Source organism: Fusarium mangiferae (assembly GCF_900044065.1).
Source record: "Fusarium mangiferae strain MRC7560 genome assembly, contig: FMAN_scaffold006, whole genome shotgun sequence".
NCBI lineage: Eukaryota > Fungi > Ascomycota > Sordariomycetes > Hypocreales > Nectriaceae > Fusarium > Fusarium mangiferae.
This window is the reverse complement of record NW_024573926.1, coordinates 2,326,302-2,345,125: the sequence shown is the minus strand read 5'-3', so window position 1 is coordinate 2,345,125 and position 18,824 is coordinate 2,326,302. Positions and strand designations below refer to the sequence as shown.

The 18,824-nt window shown below is 48.6% G+C and overlaps 9 protein-coding genes across 9 annotated transcripts; 3 read left to right on the top strand and 6 right to left on the bottom strand.

The window, feature by feature from the left end:
* Positions 1-673: 673 nt before the first annotated feature.
* Positions 674-1,756, bottom strand: FMAN_03539 (uncharacterized protein; the record flags this gene model as incomplete). The annotated part of the gene is made up of 1 exon (XM_041832369.1): positions 674-1,756. The coding sequence occupies one exon, from the start codon at positions 1,754-1,756 to the stop codon at positions 674-676; it is 1,083 nt and encodes a 360-aa protein (XP_041682840.1).
* Positions 1,757-2,248: 492 nt separating this feature from the next.
* FMAN_03538 (uncharacterized protein) lies at positions 2,249-3,049 on the bottom strand (the record flags this gene model as incomplete). Its single annotated transcript, XM_041832368.1, has 2 exons — positions 2,249-2,593; positions 2,642-3,049. 2 exons carry the CDS (start codon positions 3,047-3,049, stop codon positions 2,249-2,251), a joined length of 753 nt encoding a protein of 250 aa, XP_041682839.1.
* Positions 3,050-4,154: 1,105 nt separating this feature from the next.
* Positions 4,155-4,574, top strand: FMAN_03537 (uncharacterized protein; the record flags this gene model as incomplete). The annotated part of the gene is made up of 1 exon (XM_041832367.1): positions 4,155-4,574. The coding sequence occupies one exon, from the start codon at positions 4,155-4,157 to the stop codon at positions 4,572-4,574; it is 420 nt and encodes a 139-aa protein (XP_041682838.1).
* Positions 4,575-5,752: 1,178 nt separating this feature from the next.
* FMAN_03536 (uncharacterized protein) lies at positions 5,753-7,025 on the top strand (the record flags this gene model as incomplete). Its single annotated transcript, XM_041832366.1, has 5 exons — positions 5,753-5,920; positions 5,970-6,006; positions 6,057-6,501; positions 6,551-6,615; positions 6,667-7,025. 5 exons carry the CDS (start codon positions 5,753-5,755, stop codon positions 7,023-7,025), a joined length of 1,074 nt encoding a protein of 357 aa, XP_041682837.1.
* A 439-nt stretch (positions 7,026-7,464) lies between these two features.
* On the top strand, positions 7,465-9,634 carry FMAN_03535 (uncharacterized protein; the record flags this gene model as incomplete). Its single annotated transcript, XM_041832365.1, has 3 exons — positions 7,465-7,636; positions 7,683-8,617; positions 8,663-9,634. 3 exons carry the CDS (start codon positions 7,465-7,467, stop codon positions 9,632-9,634), a joined length of 2,079 nt encoding a protein of 692 aa, XP_041682836.1.
* Positions 9,635-10,051: 417 nt separating this feature from the next.
* FMAN_03534 (uncharacterized protein) lies at positions 10,052-10,492 on the bottom strand (the record flags this gene model as incomplete). Its single annotated transcript, XM_041832364.1, has 1 exon — positions 10,052-10,492. One exon carries the CDS (start codon positions 10,490-10,492, stop codon positions 10,052-10,054), a length of 441 nt encoding a protein of 146 aa, XP_041682835.1.
* A 1,240-nt stretch (positions 10,493-11,732) lies between these two features.
* Positions 11,733-13,107, bottom strand: FMAN_03533 (uncharacterized protein; the record flags this gene model as incomplete). The annotated part of the gene is made up of 3 exons (XM_041832362.1): positions 11,733-11,874; positions 11,938-12,074; positions 12,130-13,107. 3 exons carry the CDS (start codon positions 13,105-13,107, stop codon positions 11,733-11,735), a joined length of 1,257 nt encoding a protein of 418 aa, XP_041682834.1.
* Positions 13,108-13,965: 858 nt separating this feature from the next.
* FMAN_03532 (uncharacterized protein) lies at positions 13,966-15,346 on the bottom strand (the record flags this gene model as incomplete). Its single annotated transcript, XM_041832361.1, has 3 exons — positions 13,966-14,095; positions 14,151-14,275; positions 14,327-15,346. 3 exons carry the CDS (start codon positions 15,344-15,346, stop codon positions 13,966-13,968), a joined length of 1,275 nt encoding a protein of 424 aa, XP_041682833.1.
* Positions 15,347-16,404: 1,058 nt separating this feature from the next.
* Positions 16,405-17,556, bottom strand: FMAN_03531 (uncharacterized protein; the record flags this gene model as incomplete). Its single annotated transcript, XM_041832360.1, has 1 exon — positions 16,405-17,556. One exon carries the CDS (start codon positions 17,554-17,556, stop codon positions 16,405-16,407), a length of 1,152 nt encoding a protein of 383 aa, XP_041682832.1.
* Between the last annotated feature and the right edge of the window lie 1,268 nt (positions 17,557-18,824).

Sequence of the window (18,824 nt, the reverse complement as noted above, 5' to 3'; positions counted from 1 at the left end):
GTCAAAACAGGAAGAACAGTTTCTTATATAGCAGTATTTGCATTATGGTTTTCCAAATATGAGTTAAACTGATTATACTTGCTAAGAGAAAGTCACTACGCTGTAGCCCTTTGTGATAGGGGCAGCCTATTCGGCTATAAAGCATAATTGATAAAGACTTCTTGTCGACAGAACTACGGCTCAGCATTCGAATCAGCGTGCTTCTACTCTTATCTATTAAGTTATTACAGCCGCGCTTGCGAGTCTACCTGTTTCTCAGCATGTAATCACACATTTATACGCTCAGCTTCGTATTTCAGGCTTCTTTAGTTTGTACAAAGGCTTCCAGTATCTCATCAAAATAACTTCAGACAATGGAGAACATGTAATGTTTATTCCATATAAACTCTCGAGCTCTATAAGTGCACATATTTATAATACTTTACATAGCCCTGATTTTCTGTAAAGATCTAGTAGCTTAATGAAGGTTTCTTCTTTCTTGTGCTTTATTTTTGTGCATCTCAGATCATCCAATATCCAAGGTTTTGCCTCGCTAACTCTCTTTTAACCGCGCTCCCAAGATTATCTTGTGAATAATATTTATTAGAAGGTGGCTATGTCATACAAACTGAAGCGAAACCTGGCATTCTGTGCTTCAAAATCCATCCAGCTCCGAACTCATCTCGCGTTACCATCAACTAGCGAGAGAGCGGTATAAGCTTTCTAGCCTCCTAGCACATCGAGTAGACCCGGACATCCCAGCCTTCTTTTGCAATTTCTCAACGGTGATTTTGAAAAATATATCGATCAATGCATTCCGTGCATCTCTTGTAGGTTGTCTGAAATACATAATAAAATGATAACCCTGTAGACAAGCGTGATCCAGAAATATCTTGGTATCATACTCGAGTCTTGATCTAAACCGGCATTCTCGGAGGCGCTGCGTGACGAAATCCGATGGCCCTCCTTGGCGTATAATGTCGTCCACTTGGTTTATCTCTTTTCGTCCATCCCCTACATATTGGACTTGGGAATCGACGGACTCCATGATGCTTCCGAGTATCTTTTTCATCAACCATATCATGTTGAGTGCTTCCCAGCTGCCAGTTTGGGGTTTTGGTATAATGAGCTTGTAGAGATGAGATTCGAGTTCTTTGATGTGTTCGTTTTCCGCAAAGAGCTTTTCTTCCCCGTGACATCCTAGTTGGCAATAAAGATCGTAACGGAGGAAGTGATTGATGAAATTGCTCCGATATGACCGCCCTTCCAGCGGATATTGATTCACGATGTGATCAAATTCCCGATTCATGTTGGTCAGGGCTTTTATGCAACCCAAGTCCTCTTTCCATTCCTCTTCAGGCTCTGAGTTTTCGAAGCGAGTGAACGCATCGAGACAAGGTCTGATGCTCTGCTCGATCTGGGAGGACGTTAAATCACGAGTCCGAGCACGTATCTTTCTCGCTTGCAGGAGAATCACTGCTAACGGTACGAGTGATTCGTCATGGAAAATCTTAGATATGTTTTGGATATATGGCCGTACAAAAGAGGCGCATTGGTTGGCATGGAAATAACGTCTTGCGGTTGGGGAAGCCGAGGTAAAAGATCGAACGTCTCGAAGTGACTTATAGCTTGAAAAAGATCCAAAGTCCTGATTTAAAGCAAGGTTTACCAAAGCTTGCATTAGATGAAGTTGGGTGTTGCCTTCCTGAGTCTTGAGATATTTCACAATGTTGATGTGAATCTCGGGCGGGAGCCGGTTGAAGATGTCAGAAGACATGTTTGAACGAAGATAAGTTTTTCACTGGATGGGTGAGGGGTGAAGAGGGGACACTGCGGGCTTTATAGCTGGACAAGAAATCAAGGTTTTCCATGATATCATCACAGACGAAGACAAAACGCCGATGAGATCTTTTGAACAAGGTTTCGGTTTGTGATTGGATCGAGAGACGAGAGAAAGTGAAAATCAGGAGACATGATGGCTGCCTGGGCTTGGTGCCTAAAGACTCAAAACTCTATACAAAGTTCAAGTGTCCACGTGCGACAAATCGAGTAGGTCTTGTGTACAGAACCATCTCCAGGAATAAATATCTTGTACAACGTGAAATGAGTGAATCACCAGCGGATGATATGAGTCTGATCACGAGTTAAGCCCTGTACGTGATCAGAATAGCATATACTCATCACAAATGACTGTGCAATGTATCTTCCCATCAAATCATGATTTCCATTCGCTAACATTGAACTCATACCATAAAATCCCCCAACAAATCTAGCTTGAGCTCTTAGTCAATCCATCGTGAGCAGCCTTCTCCAGCCCCTCAACCGTCTCCTTCGGCAGCGACAGGAACGGCGAGTGAGAGCTCTTGATGTGAAAGCTCGCAGCATTGGGACCCAGCGTAGAAGCCAGATTCTCCTGAATAGCCAAAGGAATGGCACGGTCTTCATCGCAGAAAATGAAGAAGCACGGAACGTCGTGCCACGGCTCATACTCGACGTTGTCGGTGTACACGCGGCGAGATTGATGCTTCAACGCAGCAATGGCCTTGGTTTGCGTTTCAGGATCAACGTCGTGGTAGAAGACGTTCTCGGGAGTGTCAGCGTAGACATAGTCTCCCTGTTCGCTGTTAGACAATCATCGTAGTATGAGCGATATACAACTCACCTCGACTCGCATCCAAGGAAGATACTGTCCTCCAAGGGCCGCAAGGATGCTAACTCCCTTTGGCATGACGAAAGCACTCAGATAAACAAGCTGAATCACACCGCCTGTCTTGCCCTCCTGCACGCGCTGCTTCAAGCCCAAGCCTTTAACAGCCTCAGCGCCGACAAGTCCACCGTACGAGTGCACGACAACCATGACCTTCTTACCCTCCTCAGCCAACTTCTCAACAACAGCTCGCACAGCGGCGACATCATCGCTTAGTCCCTTAGTAGGAGGCTCAGCGCCGACGGAGGGGTAATCAACAGCTTCAGTCTCCCAGCCCTTGGCGTGGAGTTCTTTCCGCACGACATCGTAGCAATCAGCTGTGTGCCACGCACCAGGAGCGAAGACGATAGTAGGGTTAGACATGATGAGGTTCAAATAGACTGCAAAGATATTAAGCAAACAGGAGAGAATATGGAGGGGAGGCACGATAGAATAAGTAATGTCTCACGAACTGGACTAGAAACGCCTCACTCGTTGAGGGGTCCAGTTTCAGTTGAATCCACTCAATTGCAGGGTCCGTCATATCTCGTTACGACGCGCGCAGGGTTCACGCTGCAGAGCGCGAGTCAATTCTGATAAAGGCTGTGGGTTTGGGCTAGCTTTGAATGGGGCTTAGTTGGATATGGCATGCGTCAAACGCGGCTAACACTTCGCCGATCAGGGTTCTCCTTGTCGAAAAACAGCACAGTCCAAAGGTGTCGATAGAGTTCAATCTGGATCTTGGTTAGCTTGGTCTAGCAAAGTCAATGTCAAATGCAGCTTGACATGCCAACTAGGACCATCCTTCTTGTAAAGAGCCTCATTTTGATGGGCGTAAGCAGAGTTAGCAGACCTGCCTGAATCTTCTACGGGCATTTGTTTCTTCTGCAGATGCCGACACGAATAGGAATAACCCTAAAAGATTCACTGTCAATGTCAAGGCCATTTCGGTTGCTCTAAGAAGTATGGCCAGCCGCTATTAATTTGACAGAGATTCAAATCTCGTCAGACCTGGCCTCGTCACTTCCAACTCCGAAGCGTTATGATTCATCTCGAATGATTGCTTTTCCCATGTTTCCCTTAATTTCTGTGTTGACTGACCCGGCAGAGATCTTGTATGTGTATATAATCATTGCAGAAGGACAGAATTCCTCGGCCTGATGGTCATATCTTGGCCTGCATATGATTATATCAATTTCAGGCAATATGCTGCGCTGACTCTCTTTCCAGCCTATCATCATACATGCTCAGCCATGACAAAGATCAGTCAGCGACAACGTAAGCTTTGGATAATATCATCAGACAATACTGCTGCTCGCATTCCAAATATAAATTACCAGTGTTTGTACAGAGAACGGTTGTCTAATATCCAAGATCCATTAGCAGCTCCACTCTCGTCTAGCCTCGTATACCCCTTACAAGCTCCCCGTCAACGGTTCATCGTCATATTTTTCCAAACGAGCTAGTTTTGCCCCATCGTACCAAAACAATGGCCAGCCAACAAGCACCCAGCCAATCCAACTCAATTGACGAGTATCGAGCGTTATACAAAACATATCTGGAACACTGCAACGCCCATGACTTTGAAGCGATGAGATCATTCTACGCGTCCCCCCTCGTCGTCAACGACAAGCCTATAACCCCAGAAGAGGCAACATCTTCCTTCCAGCCCATGATCGACGCATTTCCCGACTGGCACTGGAACCTGCGAAACCTGAACATCGAAGGCGACTATCTTTCTCTTCTCTTCAAAGTCACGGGCACTCACAAGGGTGATTTTCGAGGCTACAAAGCAACCGGCCGCAAGATTGAGACGAATCAGTTCACGCTGTACCATGTCGTGGATGGAAAATTCGCCCAGGTCTGGGACCTGGTTGATTTCGAGACCTTGATTTCACAGATCAAATAGAGGAATTGTAATGGCAGATCGCTCTTAACAATGACATTCTTTGTTTCAGTTTTCCCGGGAATTTGGTGAATTAAGGAGGTGAACGCCAAACCAGGCTTAGAAAGAACACTGGAGAATAACTAATGGTTCGCCTAGCATGGTGCAAGGATTGCGTGTTCCAGTGACGATACCACGCTGCTGGGTATCAAAGGTGCCGAAATCCCGGGTGAATTGTTTCATCTGATTCAAACATCGAAACTCAACCTGCCGTCCGTCGAGCTCAGACTCAGTTAATTGTGAAAGCAATAATTCTTTATTGACTTATGTGACTGCTCACAATAAGGTCAAAGAGCTAATAGGAGACCAGTTAAAACCGTTGATTTCCGAAAGAAAGACTTGGAGCCCAACCGAGACTGATCAGCACACGGGGCACTGGTTCCGTCCGCCGTCGAAGCACTAGACAGGGCTTGTTAGGTGCATTTTTAAGATGATAAGGCTGTAGGTCGCTCAGACCTCAACTGTTTCTTTCGCGCGGTGCCGCATTTCAATGGATCCAAAAACAGCCACGTCCCTTGTCTAGCTCAGACTTCAAAATAGGTATCGATCCATATTAGAGCCGATTTGGTACATTACGAGTGCAACCCTGCAATTTTCCCTCAATAGTCGACTCCTCTGACCCATTACGTATATTGCTTCTTTTTTTTTTTTTTTTTTTGCTTCTGCGAGCAATAAAGATCTTCATTTTCACAGGTTTAGATTGGGCAACAATGCGAACAAAGGGGGACTCGCCGGGCTTGACTCGACGGAAATTGACATCTGACAGCGCTAAATGCATCTGTGAGCGTCTGACTGGTCGATGGGATGATCGTCCGCAAAGTTAGGGAGTCTTCCCCGTTGGCGTCGAAAAAAAGCCACTCGTTGATCCAGACCCTTACCTCGCTCGCGATGTCACCTCACCTCGCAACGCCCAGCTAGCGTGTTCAGTAGTGAGAAACGGACGGGAGGTTTATCGAACACTTGTGAGAAGAAAATATCCGGGGCGAATTCGAGATTCGAAACTAAGTTTAAAGCCCGGCTGCTTCTGGAATACTTCTCGTACTGTGGTGCATTGCTCTCGTTACTTCATCCCTACGACATCCCCTCATGTGAACTTGGTCCTCCCTTTTTTTTTGTTTCAGCATCATCGTTTTTTCTTCAGTATGGCCTCGTTGTATGGCCGTGACGAGAACACCGATCGGAGCAGCGAGCTCAATGCCACGACGACAATTGTTCTCGTTCTGTCCGCTGTGTTTGTCGCTCTGCGCTTCTGGGCGCGATATGTGAGGATTGGATTTGGAACTGATGACTGGTTGACTCTGGTAGCGCTGGTGGGTTTGGTTGGGTGCCAAGAGTTGTACAATTCTGACAATGAGTTAGGTCTTTGTTTTCATCACAGGTGGTCTCAATTATGGCAGTAAGTAAGATCGTTTATTGGGGTTTGTATTGTTGCTAACAATCGATCAGTGATTGCGCATGGCCTCGGAAAGCATGCAAAGCGCGTGTCGCAAGAAGATCTAACAATCTTCTTCAAGATCCTCCTCGCCTTCGAATGCATCTACGTCACGGCAGTGATGCTCATCAAACTCGCCCTCCTATCGATGTACCTGCGCATCTTCCCATCTCGAAACTTCCGATTGGCCTCGGCCATCATCGCTGCTGTCGTGATTGGCTGGTGGATTGCGATTTGCGCCGTGTGCATCTTCCAGTGCCATCCGATCAAGAAGGCTTGGATGCCGTGGCTTGATTATGGGACTTGCATCAACCTCAAGGCTTCCTTTATTGGCAATGCGATACCGAATATTGCAACGGATATCGCGATTTTGTGTTTGCCTGTCGGGCCAATTTTGAAGTTGCAGGTCAACATGGCGCAAAAATTGTCACTGTTGGTTATCTTTTTGCTCGGCAGTTTGTAAGTTCTGACCTACCAGCCTGTGAGTCCTTGGTATTGACCCGTTCAGTGTCTTGTTCGCCAGTATATACCGATTCACAACCATCATGCAATTCGACCCCATCGATACAACATGTAAGAATTCGAGCGGCACGCACGCCTGCGACTCTCAACTAACTTGAACAGGGACCCTCGCTACAGCTTGCACCTGGTGTGTCGTCGAAGTCGCCTGCGGAACCATCGCCCTTTGCCTCCCAACACTCCGACCACTGATGCTCATGATCTCATCCAAGTTCGAAAGCATCACATCAAGAAAAGATGCAGCTGCTCACACGGGACTGCAAACCGAGCTCGTCACGATTGGGGGCACGGGTGGAAAGACGGGGCATTTCCATCGGATAGATGATGCATACGAGCCCAACTCAAGCCAAAGGGGGCTTGCGACAAGAGATGGAAGCATACCGCATGGCGATCCCAGTGATCGAGGTTCGGGCGACGACGAAGTATCGTTACACCAAGGGAAGATAGATCTTGGGCCCAGATAATTAATGTACACTCGAATTGGGCCTTGTATCATAGAAAAAGCATAGCAAGCCTGGCATAATACCATTTGGATATGACATTCAAGCATCATCATCAATTGAGGCGCGACTCGACTAATTCAGCCCCGATTCATTGTCAGGGTTTGGTGGCTGTTGGTGCTGACGCTCTAGTCCGCGTGAAGAACCCTGGCGCACGCGAGGGAATGTCAGATGAGCCGCCTTCAGCCATGGAATCTCTCCCGTCTCCATTGTCAAAGCGCTGTCCTCCGTTTATAGAGTCAGGTCAGTGTAACGTGCTGTCGTCTGTGGTGCAGAAGGGCAGCCGAGGAGCGGTCCCTTATCGATAAGCCCCTCTCACCGAAGCTCACCACGAAATTCCATGTCAATCGGCCCACCATCCTCCTCCAAACAATCCAATGCCTCAATTGACACAACAATAGCCATGGCGCTCCCTCTCTCTCGATGTCACGCCTCCTTGCGCTTCAGCACATGCACTCGATCCTTAATTCCTCTGCGCAGCCGACAATTCCTCCCCCGAAGCTTCAGCCACTCCTCCATCGCCTACTCAAAAGCTCAGCCCACCAAAGACGATGTTCTCAAGCTCTGGGATCAGTGTACGACGACTACAATGCCCGCTAGGTCGGTGCTAACGTGCGCCAGATAGCAATGCGGGTATACCGACTACGCCTGGTGCCAGCGGGCAGTATGCAGGGTTCATGAATAAGAGGAGGAACATGTCGTCAAAGCTCTCATTCGCCGATCTTGTTCTACCATCCGGTGAAGTCATTCAGCTATGCGCTGACTCGACGAAATACCCCGAAGCATCTGCTCTCTTTCGAAGCATTCGTGCCACAAGTCCAGTCGTCGTTAGCACCGAAAGCGAGGCGAACCCAAGCCCAGACGCCGAGAAGCAACCCTCCAAGCGAACCTTTTACGTCAAAGATATCCGACCATTGAACAACGTACAGCAAAACCTCATTGTGACACCCGACGTCATATTCCCCGATACCAAGCGCCATTACCAGCTCCGCCACCACCCAGAGCTCCTAGCCAGACTTCAATTCCGATCATGGCTCAAGGGACAATTGACAGCTGGTCTGCAAGAGAAGGGCTTCACAGATATCGAGACTCCAACACTATTCAAGTCAACGCCCGAAGGCGCACGGGAATTCCTCGTACCAACCCGCCGACCCGGTTTCGCATATGCTCTCACACAAAGTCCCCAGCAGTACAAGCAGGTCCTCATGGCCAGTGGTGTTTCGCGATACATGCAGTGGGCGCGCTGCTATCGTGATGAGGACGCTCGTACGGATCGACAACCTGAGTTTACGCAGCTTGATATGGAGTGGGCGTTTGCGAATGCTGAGGTGGTGAGGAAGGATGTCACGGATATTGTGCTGCGGTCGCTGGAGGCTTTGCGGCCTGCGCATAGCTACAAGAACATCCGGGGAAGTCGTGTGCCTGTGATTGCAGACATTCCTGAAGGTTCTCGTCCTGCCGATGAACCGGTTCAGCACAAGGTCACGACACTTACGTTCCAAGAGTGCATTTCGATGTACGGAACCGACAAGCCAGACTTGCGCCTCCCAGGAAGAGTACGTCGCATCTTCCCCGTGTCAATCCATCACTAACACTTCCAGATCCACGCGATACCGAACGAAATGTGCGAGCAGTTCGCCAGCATGATGACATACCTTCAAGACCCCCTCATCGAAGCCTTCCACATCCCCGTCAAAGATCTCGAAGACGACATCCCAAGACCAAAGCGCTTCACTGAAGAGTTCATCGAATCACTACCGAAACACCTTCGCGAGAACAAAGATGGCATGCCAGTGATACTAGTCTGTGACTCGCGACAACCCCGCGGCGGTTTCTCTTCACTCGGTGTAGAATGCGACGAAATCGTCAACATCGCAACTGGCGGAAAGGGTGTCCTAGAGGGTGATATTCTCGTCTTCCAGGCCCGCGAGAAGCCAAAGGGTCAATACTACCGCGCCTCCACAGCAATCGGCGAAATCCGCAACGAGCTGTACAAGAAGCTTCTCGCCAACGGCCTCGTAGAAGACCTCCCCGCACCCGGTACTCCCGACTCAATGCAATTCGTCTGGGTAATCGACTTTCCCATGTTCAAACCCACCGGCGAGGACAACGATCCAGGCCAAGAAGGCTCCGCCGGCATTGCAGCAGCGCACCACCCCTTCACAGCGCCGAAGTCGAAACACGACCTCGAACTCCTCTTCACAGATCCATTGCAGGCCAAGAGCGCAGCATACGATCTCGTCCTCAACGGCGTAGAAGTCGGCGGCGGCAGCGAGCGTATCCACATTCCCACCGTGCAGGAGTTCATCATGCGGGATATCCTCAAGATGAAGGACAGTAGGATCGAGGACTTTGCGCATTTGTTTGATGCGCTTAAGGCAGGGTGTCCGCCACATGCGGGATTTGCGCTGGGCTTTGATCGGTTGGTTGCGCTTTTGACGGATACGACTACCGTGAGGGATGTGATTGCGTTTCCGAAGACGATGAAGGGTGATGATCCGTTTGTCAAGGCGCCGACGAGGGTTACGGCGGAACAGCTTGCGCCATATGGGTTGCAGCTGAGGGGTAAATAGTGATGAACATGTGGATAATGTTGTAAAAAGTAACGATGGATAGAATCGCGACTCATTGTTTGTTTGGATACTGGGTATAGAATTGTATATTATTTAGATGAGCATTATCATAGAACAAATGCATCAGGTCACAGGCGGTTTGCCGAGTTAGACAAGTTACTCGCCACGGGCAATACCACACAGTCACCACATTGTCAAGGCGATTGAAGGTTCGTATGCGTGAAATTGTTTCTAACTCTTTGTCGCTCTCATGATTCAGCGTCAATCCATTCCCATTCCCTGACCGAGCCATTCCCGACCACACATTCTAAATGTCGCCGTTCTCTATGCCCCAGGGTTCCGTAAACTCCGATGCAAATTGAAGTCCATGCCGCGTAAGGTATCAAGGTGTCGCAAGTAAAACAAGTCATGAAGCGCTTAAGCCATGAAAGCAAAGACGGCAGCACCAACAGCCGCCATGAACGCAACAACACCAGCCTGTCCACCACCAACAGTAGCAGCAGCATTGTCGTTGTTCGTAGCCGCAGAGGCACTAGCACTAGCCTCATCGATAGCAGTGCGGACCTTGGAGCTGATTCCATCAAGAGCAGTGCTGGCGCGCGAGGCTTGACCCTCAATCCAGGTCTTGGCGTCGCCGCCGTTAGAGGAGGCCCATTGTTCGGCTTCGGAGTAGTGGCTCTTGACCCAGTCGTCGACGTCCGCGCCGGCGGCGGAGGCTTTGCTCTCGACCCAGGACTTGACGTCGTCGGGGATGATGTCGCGAGGGAGGACGGCGGGTTGGGTGATTTCGGGCTGGGGGGCTGCGTTGCCGGCGACGAGGGTTGCGGCTGCGAGGAGGGCGACTTGTGTGTAGAGCATCTTGAGTGTTGTTGTTGTGTGTAGGTTTAGTTGTGGTTATGTGATGAAGATGTATTGATGGACTGGTTGAATGGTTGAGGAAGAGAAGTAGTTGTTTAGGTGAGTGACTGAGAATGATGGAGGAGAGAAACGAGTGCAGATCCTCTCCTTGATATAGCTCTCGGCTCCCCTGCCTCCCTCAGCTTGATTGCCTGCTTTCTCTCCTGTCATTTCAGGCCCTGCATGAAGCATCATAGCGCACTGCGTCATGTCCCACCCCCATCACCCAACCACAGCCCGCTATTCAGCTCATCCCTGCGCCGATCTTAGGCCCTTCCAAGGTCTGCGCCATCTTTTACATGTCATCACCAGCCGCAATTCCATCATCGACCTCTCAGGTGTAACCCTCAGATCCACTCCAACTGTTTCACTGACTCTCTTGTGGCGATGCCATTCCGGCTAGAGGCACCTGTTTTGCTGCGCTGTACCTGGGACTTAAGCTTGTTTCAGTATCGTGTGCTGCTATTTTGGAATACATGTATAGAACCAGGTTGGCAGCCACGCGGCAACTGTCGTGTGCTTGGCCAAGCCTCGATTCCGCTCCACGGTCGGTGATTTTATTGGCATTTGTGCTTATTCAGATCTTTAATCTTAAACGCGTTTAACCCCGGCGTTCGCTAAGTCTCTTGTAGATAAACTCAAATTACCAACCGACCAGGGCCCGAGGCCTCCCGCGGGGCCCTGTCGGTAGTTGATCATCACAAACTTGACTGTTTGCATCACTCATGACGAGAACAACGAGGCAAATATGGCGATATCGATCGCTTGTTGTCGGGAATTTCGGCGGATTTTCGACGCGTGTTTACATGGCACTGCCATGGTGTTACGTCGCTCAAAGATCACACCGCCGTTGCTGCCGTAGAGTTCGGGGTGAACGTTGTCACATGCTATAAGATACAACTGAAAGCCCAAATTGTGGATGATCTCATTACCATAAATGATTGCGCTGTGAGAGGTCGCGATGAATGAATCAGTGTCAGTCGCCAGTGATTTATAAAACATCCGATAAATTCCCAGCAATAACGAGCGTGTATCACCGTCTAGGTACCTAAATATTCTGGCAACGCCCAACCTGCTTCAGCAGCTGAACTGCTACACCAAACCACTTTACGCGTAAAACGTTTCCGCGTAATTAAAAACCGTACGCTATAAAATACAAAAACCGCGGATATCCTCCTCACTTTGTGAACCATTCGCCATCCTAAGCTGTCAATCGCATGCTACCCTGGACCAACCCATTGGCGCTTGGGCTGAGCTGGGACCGAGGATGTTTGGTCTCGACATGTCGGTTCTTGTTGTATGTTCTCGAAAATAATCGACCGCACACTTCACATGGAATCACTCTGATCAATCACAATGTTCGTAAGCTATACGATCACGACGGATAGACAAGAGAAGTAACTTACCGACGCGGGATCAATCTGAGTTCCTTGAGTCGTCGGCCACCTCCACGTGGAGGAGTTAGAGGACTTGAAACAGTGGCTGTCGTTTCACGCACTGTCTGGCAAAACTCCGCAAGAGCTTCGTCTTCAAGTATGACTGCCTGAGACTTATCAGTCCGATGGTGCGCCCGTTTTTGGAGGCGATTGACCACTTACCCGTCCGACGCACAACATGTACTTTCGCAGCTCTTCTGGGGTCTGTAGATACCCGAGGGCGACAAATCTCTCTACAATGTACAAGATTCCCACCGCAGACAGACTTTGGGAAGTCTCATCGCTTTTTAGACGTTTCAAACAAGTGTTGATCACACTTTTGACCCTTGCCCCTCCCTGAATAAAGGCGATACAAGAGTACAAGTCTTTGGTTGTTACCGCACGCCCGGAGAAAACGTGGAGGAAATCCCCACATTCTGTCAGGAAGGAGATAAGGTTAGACACGATCGCTGAACCTTGTAAGCCTTGGAGACTACTCGAAGTTGGCTGCGATATCTCGATGCCAAACGCGACTGGCGAATCGGGTATTGCATTAAAATCCAAAAACGGATCGGACAAATCATTGAGCAGCGATTCATCTTGCATGAAGTCGAATCCAAGTGTTGAGCTTTGAGCGGATGGGTTTTGGTAGGTAGAAGCCCCCAACAAGAGTGTCAGCAGCTGGGGCTCGAGAGGATCATCAGTTAATATTGATGGTACTTGTGGCCAAACAATGCCCGCTAAATTACTGAAAGTTTGACGCTCCTCGGGATCAAGGATCGCACTTCGCCAGACTTCAATATCGAAGACATTATCGTGGTTTTGCAGGCAGCATGAAGCAATGTAGGACAAGCTACAGAGCGGGAAGATGTTATTGAGTGAATGTGGTTTGATGCCCACCAGTATGTTGCGAAAGGTGAAGATGGCTACTTCGTAGAAGTGTGTGCGGGAGTCAAAAGAATTGTAGAGGGCAGTGAAGCAAGGGATAGTATGAGTGGATGCAAGTCGTGTAAGGCTCTCCCAGTAATGGCCGGTTTGTTGCCGGAGACTACGAACAAGTGGGTCCGTCGGCTCTGAGCCGGTCTCGTCAAGGTAGATAAGGCACGCGAGCAAACCATCGACCGCGGAGATGGCTTCCTTGTTGGGGCTGTATGAGTCCATGGGAAAGATGTTAAGAGATGTTAGGTAAAACTGAAATAGCTTGCAATTTCAACATTTCGAGGAATCTTGTACTTCTTCCATATTTATATCATAGCCAGAAGACGGCGGGCTACCGCGGTATTAAGTTTTAGGGCATTTTGCAATGGGTCTGTGGCCGTGTCCAAGATCTTGAATGCTCGTGGTTGCTTGAAAAAGGAGAGGGTTGAAATGAAATTCCAGAATGACCCAATGGTACAGTATATTTGCTTAAATTAGCTAAGCGATTTGCTATTAACCCTTGTGTGCCTTTTAGCGTAGACCCACATATGTTATCGCCTTCAAGGAGATACAAGGAGATACACTGCAACACTGCAACAGCGGGCTTCAGCGGGCCTTATCCAGCACCGAGTGAGCCCAGAATCACCTGATCAAATTCCAGGTCTTCGGTCAATCGAATACACAAAAGCTGCTATGAGTGCGAGCCGAGATCTCCACAACCAACGACGATGACGAATAGTTATAGCTTGTCGATAGTTGTATCTATCATGGAGATCTATTGCTTCTTACTCGCTATTGAAAATTCACTCCTTTGTTTTCTTTTATTATTTTTATGGAATTGAAAACCGGTAGGGGTTGACTCGCCATGATAGTCAAGTTCAAGGCGCGTAGTCCCAAGTGTGAGAACTTTACGCTATTTTAGATATCAGGAAATACACCAAGTCAATCAATACCTTCGAGTTGTAAGTTGAGACATAATTTCCAGCAGCGAGATCTCATATGGTACAAATATCTCATTCCGCCTCTTCTTATAGCCCGAACGTCAATTGTAAACCTCAAATGTCTTGTGCCATATACTGTCGCCTAACTCTTCACCATCTGCTACCCAGTACGCACAGACACCATCGGCGCATCGGACGCACTGTGGTTTGCATGTTTCCTGGCAATGTGTCGTCTCATATTGGTCTTCCGTGTGAATTCTTCTCCGCATTGGTCACATGGTATCTTTTTCCTGAAGCGGGTTGCCTGTCAATTTGTATACGCTCATCGCGTCTTGGCAGACTTACAGCTTGCGATCTAGCGGACGCCTTGCGTGCTGACGTCGTACTACTTGGGGTGTCTTTGTCATCTCTGTGGACGAATAGACGGCTTTGCAGACTTTTGCAAAGGTCTGACCGCTGTGCAGCATTTCCTACATCATATTAGTCTTCTTCTGTGCTCTGAACATGGTTCAACACCATACCTTTCCGACTATTATTATGTAGTCTCGGATTTCGTCGATGCTCTGGAAATAATTCAGGTCCACAAATCTGTCTACAATGGCGAGTATTCCACGAGCAGATGGGTCTCCGAAGGAATCATGTCGCCTTAGAGCCTGGGTGAAGTTCTTTACCTCCAAAGAAACATCAGAATGGGGCCCTTTCGTGGTCACTCCATGTCCACTGAGAATGTCCATTAGATCTCCACAATTGGCGATGAAGCTTGTCAGGATGTTCATGACTGCCGATTGGCGCAGATCTTCTCCAGATGGCAGTTGGAGCTCTGGAGTGTCAGGTACAGTGCGGGATATCCCTTCAGGGCCTGCCACCTGGAAATTGGGCCCCGGGGGAGAACGTGGCACGTCGAAATGATCTCCCCAGAACGGGTCGGAAAAATCGCCGAATAATGAGATATCGTGCATGGTTACACCCTGGGGCCCCATGTAATACTGGCCATTGAATGGGGAGACTGAATATAAGAAATGTTCTGTTTGGAACAAGGATGTTGTCATGCCCATCCGAAGCCGTTGAATGAGATCATTGAATAATTGTCGATGCTGAGGAAAGGCAATTGAGTCCCGCCAAATATTGATGTCGTGGAAAATGTTGTCAATTTCTGGCTTGCTCATTCTTTGGGAACATATTGAAGCAACATAGGATAAGCTGAAAATCGCAAATATATTCTCTAGAGAGTCAGGCTTTAATCCTATTGAGATGTTGCGAAAGGTGAAGATGGCGGCCTCGTATAAGTGAGCAGAAGTAGGGAAGGATTCGAGAATTATGCCAAGGCCTGGTAGATCTTGTTTTTGTGTAAGGCTGATCAGGCTTTCCCAGTGTTTTTCGATCTCTATGCGGAGGTCAAGGATAGATCTCCAACGCACCGGGCTCTGTAGTTCGGTGCGAGTGGTACTGGGGTGTGTCTCACCGAGGTAAATCAGGCTTGCATGTAAACCGTCAATTGCCACGATGGCAGTGGTATTTGATGAGCTTTGTGTTGTGTCCATGAGTGATTGAAAAATTGACAAGCAAGTTTTTAGCGACGGAGAATGGCAAGAAGAGATTACTCTTATACCTTTGATCAGGAGAATATCTCAGTAAAGTGTCAGAGGTCTAGCTCGGGTTACTTATGTACAGAAAAAGTGAGGCGCACGGCATTGCTCAGTTCCTACGACACATATGCATGTTTTCATAGCTCAACCCATAATGTGGGCCGGAAGAGCGGGCATCGTGTTTTCCAGAGACTTTCAATCGGTGTACTTGACAACTTTGCTCCAGCGACTTAATATGCTCCAACGCACGAACGAGACCACCGATGATAGATTAGAGATCATAGTCGCCTCAAGAATAGATATGTGGGTCACCTGATTGGGGCTACCCTCAAAAGTGTTGTACAGCGCGGTAGAGATCTGATTGATGTCCCTATTCAAAGAACTAGGTCACACTACGGATACCACCAAGTCTCTTATGCAGGATCTCGCGGGGACATAGTCGGCACCACGACGAGGTCCGAGAGACATTGATACATGCTCGAACAACGATTTGCCATGCTTGGTACCTGTTTGGAAAGGTCTCAAGATATCACGTCATCCGATCGGGCCATCACTTGGCCGAGACTTCAAACCGCGAACACAAAGCTCACCAGAGCAACAAGAAGAATTGAGGGTAGCGTAGGCCCGCATAACTGAATGACATTGTCTCAATCGAATGAAAACGAAAAGGAGACGTTAATACGACCTTTTACATCCATGTGTTTATCTAAATTCGGGCTAGCCATCATGTAGGTTTGTTTATAACAGAATGTCCTTCGTGCTAGGTCCCGTCAGACAATCGCTGCCAGCTTCATGTTTGTGAACGCTATTCCGGTGTCGCTGCATATTGTTCTTTCTTGTGAATCGTTTCCGACATATGGAACAAGAGAACCTTCTTCTGGTATACATTATGTTAGTCATCGTATTACAGGCGGTCTATGATTTGACGTACGGCGCTGGCCCTGTAGCGCGTGGTGTAGAGGGGCTTCTGGAGCCTGAGGGGAAAGCCATCCCAAGGGTATTCGCAACGAAATTTACATATTCTCTGTCGGGTATAATTTCCTAGATTTCGCGTCAGCTGCGCGAAGGTCATATTCAGTATCGTGTCTCTGTACCTTGCCAACGATGATCATGTACTCTTGGACGTCTTTGGGGGTTTGCAGGTACCCAAGCTGGATGAATGTATCGACAATGGAAAGAATGCCCGTTGAGGATGAATCTTGAAAGGATCCATCTTGTTGCATGCGTTGCAAGTATGAGCTGACATCATTGCTCTGGGGCACTTCCCGATTGAGAGCAGATGAAGGTGAATACTGGTTCTTTGCTGTTACCCAACTCCCGGAAAGGTTCTGGAACAGGTCTCCGTATTGCTCCAGAAAGAGCGTGAAGTTAGCGACAAGGGCCGATCCGTGTGGATCTAACGGGGCTAGAGTCTGGAACCCTGTCTCCCCAATAAAGGTGTAAAGGTCATCGTGCGCTTCTTGCTCTGTAGGCTGGGATTCAATGAGACTGAGTAGGTTTGGCGGCACACCACTGTATTGTAAAGAAGTGCCAATGAGTTCGCTTCCTTGAGAAGGCGGTTTAAGTTGTGTATCTTGGTGAGTGGCCATGAGGTGCAGAGTATGGTTGTAATCCGCCGTTACAGGGTCCAGTAAGCTCGGAGGCGGGGTTGGGGCCGCTATTTCCGGGAGCAACGCCCGAATTAGACTGGAGAATGCTTGTCGATGATCGTATTTGCTGATGGCATTTCCCCATTGACCAATGTCAAGTTTAGGATCACTCATCGTCGAATTGTGGCTGCTTCTGAGATGGCGGGACACCTCGTGCGACAGACAGAAGAGAGTAATAACGTCACCAAAAGTGTTGGGTGGCCGGCCAATCAAAATGTTTCGAAGCGACAAAGTAACAGCCTGGAAGAACAGTACTGGGCTGATGAAAGAGTCAAGGGTATTGTCGATACCTCGGAGACTCAATATGGGAACCAGCTCCAACATGCCACTGTGAACAGTTTCGAGATTGATCCAAATCCTCTCAAGGCATCTCCACGATTGGTTAGTGGGGGTAAAACGACCAGTGACTCGGTTTTGGGTCGTGGCTTGTTTCGTTGCACCAAGGTAGATAAGCCCAGCGAGGAACCCGTCAGCGGCCGAAAGGGTCCGCAGGGAGACATCTGGGTTCCTTGACATCATGACCCTCAATTTTCGGATAGCAGGAAAGAATGTATGAAGGGCCGAAAGTTATGTATTGGGATTTGGGCAGTGTAGGATGTTAGTGCAGAATCGATAACCCAACCGAAGTCTGACGTGGGCTTCCCAAACTGTAGAATATTCGCAGGATATAGATACGTAACAGAAATGAAGCTCATTGAGAAAGAGAAGTGATGCCATCGAATAGGGGACCGATCTAATATACTGGTCTTATACGACGGTTTTAGTTGTTTGTTAGAGCCTCTTCTGGTGGGTACTTATAGTCCCCTTTGACCACAAATCTGTGGTCACCGCTGCTTCATTGGCCACAAATCTGTGGTCGCCTCTCAAAAGTCTGCCTCATTGGCGCTTTTGGGTCCAGGGTGTCCCTTAGTGTGGTCATTTAAGCTCTCACCCACGATTATCGGACGCTCTTTGGGCGACCAACGGGCCGTCTGATATGTCCGACTAGCCGACTTAATCACACTCCCTCAAGTCCCTAAGCGACACTCCCCAAGCGGTCAGTAGGTAACGTAGGTGCTTGGATAATGCGAGGGCGCAACTCGGGTGTTGAGGTGGACTCTCTTCAATTATTATTTACCTCCACAATATAGCACTCCCAAGATCCTGACATTCTTCCAAGCCCAAGGCTTCTCTGGCATTGTCAATTGTTTACGAGAGCTATAGGGCTAAGTAACTAATAATGAAGTATTTATTTTATTTTGTAGCGCCAACGTGCCGCGTAGGTATTTAATACTGCCAGGCTGGTTTGGCGTGATGTGAGGTTAATAAAGATTTATTTGCGAAGGTTGGGCACCTCGCCGTTCAGTCTATACCATTGACCTGTGCTCAACTGACTTGGATGGTTTTGTAGCCAGCACGACATCACAACTCCGTCGGCTGATGCAAATGCTGGCGCCGACTGTAAGATGGGCCAATAATGACTCATTTTGGAAGTCATCTCAGCCTGAGCAGACTCGGCTTATTGTTGTACGTACCTGGATTGTGCGTACAGGTGTCAGTGGGCATTTCAAGTGGCGTCCCTTTCCTGGTATCCCCCTCTCAGCCCTGCAGATCTCAGTTAGTGTCTGATGAATTCATCAGGACCAACCATTTACGTTTCCCCAAGTGCCGTGGTGTAATCCAACTGTTGTTTGACATGGCAGTACACCCACCTGGTAGTAATAGTAGGTAGCCGGCCTAAGTATCCGGAGCTGGGAGCAACAAAGCTCCCACTTGCTCCGAGTAAGTGAGCACTCGAGGAGCTG